This window comes from Megachile rotundata, chromosome 3 (assembly GCF_050947335.1).
Source record: "Megachile rotundata isolate GNS110a chromosome 3, iyMegRotu1, whole genome shotgun sequence".
Classification (NCBI taxonomy): Eukaryota; Metazoa; Arthropoda; class Insecta; order Hymenoptera; family Megachilidae; genus Megachile; species Megachile rotundata.
In genome coordinates, this window is record NC_134985.1 from 10,893,475 (window position 1) to 10,907,018 (window position 13,544).

At 32.0% G+C, this 13,544-nt stretch overlaps 1 protein-coding gene across 3 annotated transcripts; it reads right to left on the minus strand.

Annotated features, from left to right (window-relative positions):
- Positions 1-403: 403 nt before the first annotated feature.
- LOC100882692 (uncharacterized) lies at positions 404-11,274 on the minus strand. 3 transcript variants are annotated; one of them, XM_076530229.1, is made up of 8 exons: positions 11,009-11,274; positions 7,223-7,335; positions 5,809-6,027; positions 5,004-5,422; positions 4,013-4,718; positions 2,317-2,551; positions 1,586-1,817; positions 404-499 (listed from the first exon to the last, which is right to left on the minus strand). In XM_076530229.1, exons 1-7 carry the CDS (start codon positions 11,121-11,123, stop codon positions 1,612-1,614), a joined length of 2,013 nt encoding a protein of 670 aa, XP_076386344.1. In that variant the 5' UTR covers positions 11,124-11,274; the 3' UTR covers positions 404-499; positions 1,586-1,611. The 3 variants fall into 3 exon arrangements, with proteins under 3 accessions (XP_076386344.1, XP_076386345.1, XP_076386346.1); XM_076530230.1 differs by having other exon boundaries at positions 5,809-6,002; positions 11,009-11,166; XM_076530231.1 differs by having other exon boundaries at positions 5,809-6,002; positions 10,980-11,114.
- Positions 11,275-13,544: the final 2,270 nt, after the last annotated feature.

Sequence of the window (13,544 nt, forward strand, 5' to 3'; positions counted from 1 at the left end):
TACTGGTGACTTGTAATGCCTGAAATGTTAACCGCTGTAACGAATTGTATGGAAAAATGTACTAATTTCTTGACCTTTATAATATATTGCAAATGTTAATAACGTATGTATAAATAGATACGAACATTTATATTTATATAAATATATACATGCAGCATATAAAAACGCAATCAAATGTGTTTTTTATTACACTAACCTTGTTATGCAATTAAACGCGAGGAAAGTAACGGAGCAAGGGAAGGACAAAAATAACCACTTTTTTCTTTCTTGTTTAGTTTCTTTCTAAAAAATTATAAAAAGAATGAAAACATAGTACGAGGCGAATATCGCATAAATATTTATAAATATCATTCATTTCTATCGACGCGATTAAATAACCAAACTTTACAGAAGCTTACGATACCTCTGTATCCGATCGAATCTCCTTACACGAGTCGAAATTTCGTTAAATCTCTTTTGGTAAAAAAAGAGAATATTTATCTTCTCAGAAGTACGTGACCTGAAAAATAATTCATGCGATTGTAGATAACGTCAGAAATATGCGATAAGTAATATTAATTAGTCTCTAATATAAAGTTACAAACGTGTAAATGATCGTGAATTTTAAAATAAAAGAAAAAAGGGATTGATAATACGTATCGAATTATCCGCAACACCATATCGTACGACGTCCAATGTATGTATACATATGTACATGTGTGTACATTGTTGGAGAACCGGAATGCGTTTTAACTTTAAATGAAACATTTATTTGAAAAATGATATAAGTACATTTGCATGAATATACATTATTTTAGCTAAATCACCTAAAAAAATGTATATAATCAAATTACATATTAATCAACCAGTAAAAAAATTGCTGAATTACCAGTCTTGATATAATTAACCTATATTTTTTCATTGAGATATACTAATCTTTAATTTTCTCAAAATAAATGAAAATGGACTTACACCACTTTTAAAGTAAACGTTCCAAATGGTTTATTTATTGGTACGTAATTAATTCTGTTCTAATTTTTAAAATAAACAAAATATAATCGGCGTGGAGTACTTGAAGAAATCTGTCAAACAATTAAAGTACATCGACGCGGTACTTCGGAATGCGCATGCGCACAATGTGCAAATATGGCGGTCGACAAAGAATTGGCGGGTTTAAACCCGCAACTTTAGTTTGCCATTTCTTAATAAGTTATTTGTAACAATCATTTCTGTAATACGCTTATTATATTGTGCAAATCATTTTAGTATATATCTTCCTTTTTCAACTTTTGAATATTATAAAATTGATGTAAATACTCCGAAAGTCAATATTAATAATTTACGATAAATTTCTAATTATTAGGTATTGACATGAAATTAGATTCACTTGATTTAAATTTCCCGCTCGTATACAAGGCTCTGTCTTCTCAAACATCAAAGGTACCGCTCGTTGCCTATTGTATCCCTACTTTTAGGTTAATGACAAGGAACAGAAAACAGCATAGTACAAAAAATGATGTGACAAACACACGGTTAGGACCTCCAACAACATCACACATAAAAGTAGCATGCTAAATGACAATTTAAACGTCAATTCGGCCTTTACTTATGTTACATAGTCCTCCTGCATATTTAATGTCCTGGCGATGTACTCGGACTTGCTGGACTCGGCGTCGAATTCCTGCTAGGAGTTCTTGGTACACCAACCACGTTAGCGAGATTCTCCACACTTTTCGGAAAGGTCCTCGTGATAATTGAGTGTTCGGGGCCAATTAGCGCGTCACCCATCACACCCATACGTACGCCGTTTCCATACCTGTGTAGAGTTATCGACATATCTAGAAAAAAAAGATAATTAATAATCACGAAAATTAAAGTAGATAACTGACTCTTTAAAACCCTGTTCAAATTGAGAAAACGTCTTACAGAAGGCATTCTAAATAAAAATTTAATAATAATAAACATAAGTGGCAAAATTCAAAAAAGGCGCCAAATTCAAAAACTTAAAAAATACATGCTTTCATTTGGTATGAAGTTTTAAAAAGTTTTTAACACAAAAATCTAGGTTTATACGACTTTTAAGTATGGTTTAAGTAATATTTGGGAAAAGAAGTATGACAAAATTTTTGGCTTCAAACTATTCAAATTATGAAATTGCATTTTGCACGTTTTTGGAGACCAAACATTTACAGTCCCTTTTTTTCTGGTAAAAACGATATAAGATAAACAAGGACCGTGAGATCATATCAATTTTCAGAGATCTCAAAAATTAGGTCTGAGTTTATGATCTTAATGTTACCAAAAATTAAAAAGAATAAACAAAAGAGATTTATTTACTGCAGTTGCCTTGAGGCGGTCTCCAGTACATCACAGCATCGACGCCTTCCACCGGTAAATCTCCGTCGACGTGTGTCAAGGAGAGGGAATACCTTCTCGTTAATTGATTTAACAACACCTTGAGCATCAACGAAGGTAAACAAGAAGAAATCAAGCCGACAGACGCCTCCGCCGCCGTAATGGCGTACAAGGCGCTTTGTTTCGATCTCGCTTCTCGCACGTTTTTCTGGATGACCTGAAAAGATACGTGATTCTTTCAACCTCTTAACACGCGATTTAATAGTAAACGATATTATTGTTCGGCGGTTATTATCGTTACACGACCAAATATATAAATAGATCGATAAAACTCGAATAAGAATGAGAGGACGTATAATTGGAGCAAGCGAAAAGATTGCTGAAGCGAAACTTGTAGAGAGGGTGAAACGCTATAATTGTTCGCGATAACGGAAGGATAATAAACCGTTAGATCATGAAAATTGGGTCGAGTACAATGACGCGCTGTTGTATCGTGGATAGCGCGTATTTGAATATTGAATTTAATTTTAGAGCTAAATTGTGTTAATGGACATTTATTTGTTCAATGAAAAATAAGTATGTAAATACTGAAGCAATGATTAACATATAGAGTTAGTTTAGGTTAGGTTAGGTTATTTATTTTTTAACTGGAAAATAAATACGTAAATACTAAAGCAGTGATTCACAAAAATAACTCCTTTATTAGGGAATTAGGTTAGGTTAGTTTGTTTATTCAGTAGTTAAGTTAGGTTAGGTTAGTTCGTTTATTAAGGAGTTAGGTTAGCTTAGTTCGTTTATTAGGATGTTAGGTTAGTTTAGTTCGTTTATTAAGGGGTTAGGTTAGGTTAGTTCGTTTATTAAGGGGTTAGGTTAGTTTAGTTCGTTTATTAAGGGGTTAGGTTAGGTTAGTTCGTTTATTAAGGGGTTAGGTTAGTTTAGTTCGTTTATTAGAATGTTAGGTTAGTTTAGTTCGTTTATTAAGGGGTTAGGTTAGTTTAGTTCGTTTATTAAGGAGTTAGGTTAGTTTAGTTCGATTATTGTGGAGTTAATTTAGGTTAGTTCGTTTATTAAGGGGTTAGGTTAGGTTAGTTCGTTTATTAGGATGTTAGGTTAGTTTAGTTCGTTTATTAAGGGGTTAGGTTAGTTTAGTTCGTTTATTAGGGAGTTAGGCTAGTTTAGTTCGTTTATTAAGGAGTTAGGCTAGTTTAGTTCGTTTATTAGGATGTTAGGTTAGTTTAGTTCGATTATTGTGGCGTTAAGTTAGGTTAGTTCGTTTATTGAGGAGTTAAGTTAGGTTAGTTTGTTTATTAAGGAGTTGTGTTAAGTTAGTTCGTTTATTAAGGAGTTATATGTACAGTAAAGAACTACAAGTCCTTTATTTTAACAAAATGAGACAGACATTTTAAAAACACAACAACCCTTTGTAAAATAAGACAATCCCAAGACCAGTCATTTTAACCAGAGTTAAATAATTGCATGTCAACTACCAAAATATCTACAAACATTTATACGTCCAAAATTATTGTATACTCTAAATATATTTAACCGCAAAATGTTTTGTATGATTAGTATATTTAGTGGTGACAAATGGATTTAGTGATCTCAAAATAAACGACTCAAAGTTAGTCAGTTAAAAAGAGACCAGAAAGTGTCTAGAAGTTAGTATAAATATACGAACCTGTAAAATTTCAACCAGATCGTCCTCGAAAAGCGGTGTCCTAGTAGGCAGCGCAAGACACAGAACCCCTCTGGGCTCATGATTCTGCACGAATATCGCTCTCTGACTGGTAAACTTCCCAGTGGCGAGCACGTCATCCGGTATCCTAACTTCCGAATGACGGAAATACTCCTTCAAGGCGTCGACCGTGGCAGCTAACAGTATTTCAGCTTCCGTCGCGCCGGTCATACTAGAAATCTTTCGAAGAACCTCGAATTCAACCTCCTCCGACCACGCAACCACCTTCCGACCGCAAGGAGACGTCGTCTGAAGACGATTCGCCTGCGGATGCTTCAGGAACAGCTCCTCCAAAATCATTTTCGGCGCTTTGATCGCTATCCAGGTGATGGAGAGGACTTCCACGCTGGCTTGGAATACCAGGGGAACGTAGTACCACAGCATGGACGTCAAAGTGTCAGGATAGTAGTGCTTATGACGCGATTTTAGGGCTCGAAGTTCTCGCAATAACAGTATTGGTGTTTTCAAAGTCAACGTGATAGCCAGATACCATAACCAGGTGATGACATCGTATATCGCCTCGAAAGGATTCATTGATTTTAGCAAGGCTCGTAGAAACACTAGAGGACCGAAGCTGCGTTTGTTTGCCTCCCGTTGGAGGATGGAGAAGACCTCGAAGAAACCTCGCTTCTCACCTTTTCTGTACCGTCTGAAATAAAAGAAGATAATTTAGATTTACATATCAATTACATTAATATAATGTTAATGTTACATGACCGCTTTACAAGTTTCCTAGTTTTACATTTTTTAAGATTCCTTGAAAGTATTATATTGTGTATATGTTTTAACATTCGTTTATTTTAAAACGTTTTTCAAAACGTTCTGACTAATTTAAAAATAAAAAAATCTCATAATTATTCAAGTATTAAAAAGAAATTATATAAAATTATTAAAAAAGCTAAGCTATCAAAAGATGAATCGCGAAGAAGTTTACCTCGTCAACTCTTTCAGCGAAGAAACTAGAACTATAACACCGATTTTTGCGCACTGAAAACTGCCGATCTGCTTCTTCAGAATCTCCGGCCTCTCGTTCGGGTCGTTATTATAAAGAAACTCGTTCCAATAATTGCTGAAGCTCTCGGTGAGCTTTTGATAGAGTTTCGGAAGTGCAGCGGGTTCGGCGTAAAGATTGGTGAAGGGTGAATCTGGGTCTTGACACGTCCAACCGTCGGTGGAGTATCTTAACGGAAGAAAATCTGCGAGTGCTAGGTGTTCCTGACGCAGTAGCAGATGATGGACCCTCACCAGGCAAACTTGATACTCTTCTCCGCGGAGGAAACAATTTATTACGTGCACCTGCCACGGTGGTTGTCCCGGTGGGAAGAACTTGGACGTGAGATCGCTGACGTAGTCCTAAAATACATGAATCTACTGCAAATAGCCACATTACAGAGTTATCTGATTCGAACGGTACGTTGGAGAAGAAACCAAATTCATGGTTTTTGTTTAATTAATTCGTAGAAATTAATAGTTGTTTAATTTGGACCTCTTAACACAATTTTGTGGACAGTTACTTCATTCAGAGGTAGCTAATATTTCGTTCCTTTTCCAACGCACGTACTTATTTGATCTAAAGTTAAGAAAATATAGTCTTTGTCGAATTTGTATATCTGTATCACATCAAATGACCAATTTTAAAACGTAGAGACATTTCATTTAAACATGAAATTAATTTAGGAAGTGAATTTTGTTTAAAAATGTAAAAGTAAGAGAACGAATAAAAATTGTATAAAACGGACCTGAATGTTGGACTCAGTGATGGGTCGACCTCTAAAGGAGCATGGTGAGTTTAATAATTGATTATCTACGGAGAAATAATCAAGGTCCTTCCACACGTAGAGACCGCATCTTGTGGACAAGCCTGCTCGAAGGAATCTTCTGGACGATGTCAGGTGAATTAAATGGCCCCGAATGTTTTCCGCGATTGAACGGGCTTGAATCAGCAAAGTATAAATCCCCTAAATTTAAGAAGATCCAATGTACAGGATGTTCAAAACAAACCGTTCAATATTTATGTGGTGCATAGGACATACTGCGAAAATGAGTAAAATATCTCTGATAAATAAATCTTCTCATATTTTCTAATTATAGTATTTCATTAATTACTAGTTCGTTATGTTCGAAGTTATGAACAATATAATACTTAAGGAGGTAAACTCCGTTTTTTTTTATTATTTTATAATCATGATAGTCAAGTAGACGGTTTTACGTAAGTTTTAAAATAATATACGGATCAAAAATTGCATAACGTGTATAGCAAAGTACCTAATGTCGTAAAGAACAGATTGAATGCTAGTGAAATAGGATTATGTGTCGTCAGACACACCCTCCATATGTATAAGAAGACTTACACATTTTCTATAGCTCAAGATTCATACAGTGGCGTGAAAAAGCTTTCGAAACATTTTTATTTTGTAATAAATAAAGAAATAAACGGTGTTTCGATTTGTTTTGAATTTATTTATGAATGATTCTACTAATTACCAAGTACTACATGTATCTTCTTATCAAGATGTATTTTTCTGCAAAACATGTGAACAAAATAATAGACGAAACAAAACTGCTTCTTTGGGTTATGTGGAAATTGTAGTTTATCATCAATGAACTCATTTTTTAAATGTCTTTTGTATACTTCGTAAACCATAGACTTTTGCAGTGCTATATCTGTAATACGTCGTAACGTTTTGCCTTTCGTTCGATGAAAAATCACCGATGATCTAATATTAATTTCTGTATTTCTACCTCTAGCTATACTTCGTTTTTTCTACAATTACAAATATTTTTTACGATGACTTTATACTGTTTTACATTGATACAATGAAGAATGTCAGCGAGATTGCAATTAGGGCAGAACCGAATCACCCACCAGCATGGCGCCATTTTGAATAACAGCTGGAAATCATTTCTACTGGAAACACTTTTTGACGTTTTGTTGATGAGTAATTATAATTTATCGAATATCATTCTTAAAATCTGAAATAACATTTATCATGTTAGAATATTTTTAATACCTAATAATCACCATAACTAATCTTTATTCGGTATGTCCTATGTGCCATATAAATATTGATTGATTGTTTTTTACGTCCGCTATACATTCATAACGTGAATCGCAATTTCATCGAAATTAATGACTTCGTGTGTTCTACCTACGTGATTTCGAAATTGGTCCAAAATGGTGCGGATGCAGATCTCTTCTACCACCACAACGTTCGGGTACTTCCATTTTACGAAACTGACCCAAACTTTTCTGCACCATGTTACTACTGTAATGGAACCGTAAAGAATACAAGTACAAATCTACACTATTAATTGTTACAGTACTAAATAACTATACAATAATAATTACTTTATTGCATTTATAACACTTTATAATTTTCACCACTGGAATAGAATTTTTGACGACTTGCTCAGAATAGATCATAAACATAACTCATTTCTATTTTCATTAATCGTTAATGTTGACTTATCAAACTTGCAACTAAACAAGTTATGGTTCTTTTAAAGCTTTTTTATTTTCTAAATAAATTACATATTCGATTATTTAGAAGTGTACATAAAATAGTGCTGTGAAAGCATTTTACCATTCTCCTCTTTTCATAATTGATAAATATTCTCAATATTCTTCAAGATCGTTAATTTCGTCGGAATCGAATGATTCAGCAGACTCAATTGAATAAAAATTTCCTGCTTGAATTATCTCGTTGCTTATATATAGTTGCAGTGACTCTAAAATGTTAAAGTTGAATACTATCTGCGTGAAATGCGAGCACGTAAAAACTGTTCGATATTATACAAGACAGTGCGTGTATCCAAAGTACAATGTAACGATAGTTACCCGGATACTCGGAACACAAAATCATGCTTGTATAGTACGATTTCAGAGAAAGACAGTTTCGGGGAAATACTATCGACCTCGTTGTTTACTATCAAATCAGCAGACAATGCGATAGAAAGCATCTTATTCTTTGTAAAATAAAACTTTGATGGATGTTCGTTAATAAAAAATCAACACCTTTTAAAATTTATAGGAAAATTATACTAATAGAAGAATACTAGAAATTTATTTAATTTTATAGGAACATTAAATTAATTGAAAAATTAATTTTTCGATTTAATAGGAATATTATATCAATATAAAAAATACTAGAAACTTTTTTTATTTTTTAGAAACATTATATTAATAAAAAAATAATAGACATTTTGTACAAATATTATATTAATAAAAATGTACTAAAAATTTTCAAAATTGTTTACAAACATTATGTTAATAAAATAGTACTAGAAATTCTCCAATTTTACAACCATTATATCAATAAAAATGTAAAAATAATATAAATGTATATAAAATTTGTTAGATTCTAAAAAAAAAATTTCCTATATAACAAAAATTAGCACAAAAATTAAGTACTAAGACTTCCATAACTAAAAATTGTTATATTAATAAAAAAAGTACTACAAACATAAAATAGTAAAAAATAAGCAAAAGTATATGCGTAATACTATTTATTTTAATTGAATGAAACTCAAAGTGTTTTATGCAATTATTTATCTATACAAATATCAGTATAAAATTTGGTCAATTTTTTGAGAGATCTACAGTGTAAAATAAAAAACCTATAACAAGTTTTTTGTCTGTCCATTCAGTAGTTCAAGTGTTAAAGATAGAGGAAAAAGCACGCGATTTAAGAATGTATCAAATGTATATCTAAATGCGATTGCAAGTCACAAAACTAAATAAATAAATGTTATATAAGCTTACAGCGGCACTAAATTCATATTATCGGAGTAATGATTAATGGACTGCTGCTGTATTTGTGGATTTCAATGATCTTGAAATATTTTGTCACGGTCAACATTCGGAACAATTTCTTTCCCGTCATATCTTGAATACGGTATACTTAATAGCACTTTTTATATGTATAGAGAACTCATTTGTTATTATTTATAATATTATATTATTTAGAATATTTCTATGTTCTTGGGGTTGGTTAGCTATGTGAATAATTATGTAGATTTTAAATGTAATTTTTATAAGTAGGAATATTTATTGAAATTTGAATAACAATTTTTGATAGAAGCACTGTGTAATTCAATGATGTGAACACCCTTAATGGGGTTTTTGGACAATTTTCATTTTTGTAAATTTCAACACTTTTAAATTCTCAAATTTCTAAATATCTAAATTCCAGTACACTCAAATTCTCAAATTTCTGAATTTTTAAATTTCTGAATTCCAGCACCTTCAAGTTCTCAAATTTTTAAATTCCAGCACTTTTAAATTTTCAAATTTCTGAATTTCTAAATTTCTAAATTCCAGCACCTTCAAGTTCTCAAATTTCTAAATTCCAGCACTTTTAAATTCATAAATTTCTGAATTTCTAAATTTCTAAATTCCAGCACCTTCAAGTTTTCAAATTTCTAAATTCCAGCACTTTCAAATTCACAAATTTCTGAATTTCTAAATTTCTAAATTCCAGCACCTTCAAGTTCTCAAATTTCTAAATTCCAGCACTTTCAAATTCACAAATTTCTGAATTTCTAAATTTCTAAATTCTAGCACTTTCAAGTTCTCAAATTTCTGAATTTCTAAATTTATAAATTCTAGCACTTTCAAGTTCTCAAATTTCTAAATTCCAGCACTTTCAAATTCACAAATTTCTGAATGTCTAAATTTCTAAATTCCAGCACCTTCAAATTCTCAAATTTCTAAATTCCAGCACTTTCAAATTCACAAATTTCTAAATTCCAGCACTTTCAAATTTTGAAATTTCTAAATTCCAGCACTTTCAAACTCTCAAGTTTCTAAATTTCTAAATTTCTAGATATTAAAATTTCTAAATCTGTGAATTCCAAAATTTCTGAATTTCTAAATCTGTGAATTTCACAAATTTCTAAATTTCTAAATCTGTGAATTAAAAAATTTCTAAATTTCTAAATCTGTGAATTAAAAAATTTCTAAATTCTCCCAAAAAATTTCAAAGCTCCCAAATTTCAAAACATCCTAATTTTCAAATCCCAAAATACTCACATTTCAAAAAACCCTAATTTTCAAATCCTGCAATTCCCAAATTTCTAAACCACTAAATTTTCAAATTCCCACTTTCATTAAATTCCCTTCCTTTTTCTACTATTTTTCAATCTAAAAATAAATGTGCACCGAACAACATTACTATTAACAAAAAATGTAGTATTATTAACCCTTTTGACATCACATTTCTCTAGAATCTTATAAATGGTTAAATACATATATTTTCATTCATTTACTATTTATAATAAAGGAAAAATATATTTGTCACATACCCCACTCTTGCAATACATTTAATACAGAACCCCCTTTTCACAAAATACTCCTTCATTCACAAAATAGATCGAATTGGTAGGTAATAGAAATTAAGGAGTGCCAAGGGTTAATCTATTTGACGCGTCCCTTAACTAAAGAAAAGATCAGAAGGATCAAACTAGATCAGAGGGGTTAAACCAGATCAAACTACAAAGGTTTAACACTAGATTTACGGACGTTTGATGGTCACTTTTATTTAAATTTACCTAAAGTAGAAAAATAAATAAATTGCAGATAATATGTGAACTGCCTAAAACATTGATTCTTTTGCTGAAAGTTGTTAAAAGTTGATATTTTTACAAAAATTTCTTAACAAATTCTGTCATCTAAAATAGATCTATTATCCGTCATTTTGACGGGTTCCGTAAATCTAGTGTTAAGCTAGAACCGCAAAAGTTGAACCAGTGTAGGGTTGAACTAGATCAAAGTAGAATGTTGAACTAGATCAAAGCAGAAGTTAAACAAAATCGAAGCAGAAGTCAAATTAGATCGAAGCAGAAGTTAAACTAGATCTCAGCAGAAGAGTTAAACTAGATCGAAGATTAAATTAGACCAAAGAAGGCTTACAGAAAGTAGAAGATTAAACTGCTAATTACCGGGATAAACGAGCAGCAGTATCGGCACCAAGAAGACAAGCAGCATCAAACTGAATACGAGGTGCGCCAAAAGCGAAATTCCAAATACGTCCATGATACCAAAGGTAGAACTCATCGTACACTCTTGAAGCAACAGGTATTCGCAGCACTTAAAAGTTCGCGGAGTGACTGTTAATTATTATATCAATCGCGAGGAGTCCACGGTGCTACTGAGTGGCGTGTATAAACGATTATGTTCAGTACAGGTCGACCCTTGACCCCTTGCAAAAGACCAGCCAGACGCTAGCCAGATGATACACAGTAGCACATCGGAGGCACTGTCCTCGTCTCCTTACTTCCCTCTCCTCCCAGGAGTCCTCAGGGATCCGCCGATTAATCGTCGAGCAAACCATCGAATCCAATCGCGGTTTAATTATAGGCGGCCTGCTGAGATAATTTGTCGGATCTTTCGGACTTTGGTCCAGGTTGACGAATCGCGGCAGTATCGGTAAACGAGAGAAATCGATCGTCTACTACGAATACAAGTTACGAATTCCTGAGAACGGAGGCAGTTTTGATATTGGACGATTGCAAAAGTCTAGATAGGAAAGAGAGAAGACTGCTAATGTTAATTTTTCGAGAATGATAAGGATGTTACGTGGGTGGGTTGGCTGCAAATGTTATTACAAGAACACGCTGCAGACATAATACTCTTGTATAATTATACGGTTATTTATATAATAATAATTTCTATAATAATTCGTTCCCATATTAACAAATACGGACTTAATGTGTTTCGTTTTTAGGTAAGGTTTCTATATCAACTCTGAGTACAATGAACTGACGAGAAAAATAAACTATTACAGGAGAACAGACATACGTTAAATTATGAATGTATGAGTTTTTGATTTCTTATTGTGTAATCAAGGTTTTTTTTTTAATTATAAATGGAAAAGTATTTGGTTTGTAAAAGAGTGAATCTAATTTGAAAAACCTATAATTTAATTTTTGTAAGCAATTTCTGTATTTTTGTATTTTTACATTTTTACATTTTTGCATCTAAATTATTTTCATTGTAAAGACATAAAAAAAATTGAGGAGAAATTATATATTTTCAGTACAAACATTTAGCGCCAAGTTTTGAAAACTTTTGACAATAATTATTTCTACGTATAATTGCAATGAAAATTAAGATGTTCAACTTAACTGAGACGCCTTGTGTAACGAATAAAATGATCTATAATGTAAGAATTTCCAATTGACAATTAACGAACGCAAAAACAAGAAAACATTGTTATTGTTTTCTGAAATTCTGTTCCGAAACATTTCTGAATGATTCATCGCAAAAGAAAAAGTATCAACTTGTGATAATATTGCTTTCGATTTGAATTAATTACGTTTAGTAGCGTATCTGGTGTCAGATCGTCAATGATCTTTGGTATCCTGGGATAATTATACAGGATGATTCACCTAAGTGCGCCATCTAAATTACTTACGAACGTAAGTTAATGTGTTAAGTTATAGTAAATGGTCCTTGTTACAACCACATATGCCTCTCAATTTCATTATTTTTATATTCGAACGATTTTTTAATCTCAAACATTCACATCTCTATGAAGTCTGTTTTAAAACACAGTTGGGAAGGTGTTAATAAACAATATCTCGTTAATCGATAAGACTCAAGATGATCTCGATAAAAAATAAACTAATAATTACATTGAATGCTACTCTCAATATTTTACCACTTTTGTTTCAAACATATGTTCATATGACCAACAGTTTGCACTTAGCACATTTTTATGAATCACCCTGTATATGAAGAAAGCTGTAATTGTTGCAGTTTTTTCAAAAGTTTTCATTAATCTGATATAGTTACCTTTATACTCTCACATTTGGAAATTATGTTTAAATTAATTCTGAGTTAAGATTGAATTTCATATGTTTGTAAAAGGAAGAAGACATTTAAGTATTTGTGTAGGATGTTCATATCATGAAAAAATATTACAGAAGTATAAGATAAAGTCTAGTGGGTAGGTCTACACCCACATTCACAAAACACAGTCATAGTCATTTCTATACATATACCACATCATGTCCGCCATTATTATATCTATGAGAGCCTCACACTATCTCCTGGATTCATATTTGTGTATAATGATACATATGTAGAGACATATGGGATGAAGTATCTGAACTACGTCAGCTAAACTTACTTATTTTTAACGATGACGCAAAATACATGGGACTAATCGTATTTGGTTTCAAGGAAGACATAACTTGATATTTATAATTCTTTTTGGGGTGAGGACGCATAGAAATTAACTTTGCATTTTATAAAGAATATCATTTTCTTTTTAAATAAATCAATACCTCAAAGCATTCTCTGTAGAAAAATATCTATGTTTTATATTAATAAACTTTAATAATTTTAATAACATTCAAGTAGTATTCATTTCTCGTCGTATTTCGCGCATAAAATAAAAATTTAATCAACGCAATCTGACGGTGTGTATTCCGAACTAAAAGTAGTATAATTGGATAACATGAAGGTGAAGAA

Bases quoted from the DNA above. Each gene is read 5' to 3' on its own strand.
- LOC100882692 (XM_076530229.1), bottom strand. From the start codon at position 11,123: ATGAGTTCTACCTTTGGTATCATGGACGTATTTGGAATTTCGCTTTTG. The intron at 6,028-7,222 runs GTAGGTAGAACA...TCTTAAATTTAG, and splicing joins TGGACCAATTTCGAAATCAC to GGGATTTATACTTTGCTGAT. The intron at 4,719-5,003 runs GTAAACTTCTTC...CTTTTATTTCAG, and splicing joins TCGCTGAAAGAGTTGACGAG to ACGGTACAGAAAAGGTGAGA.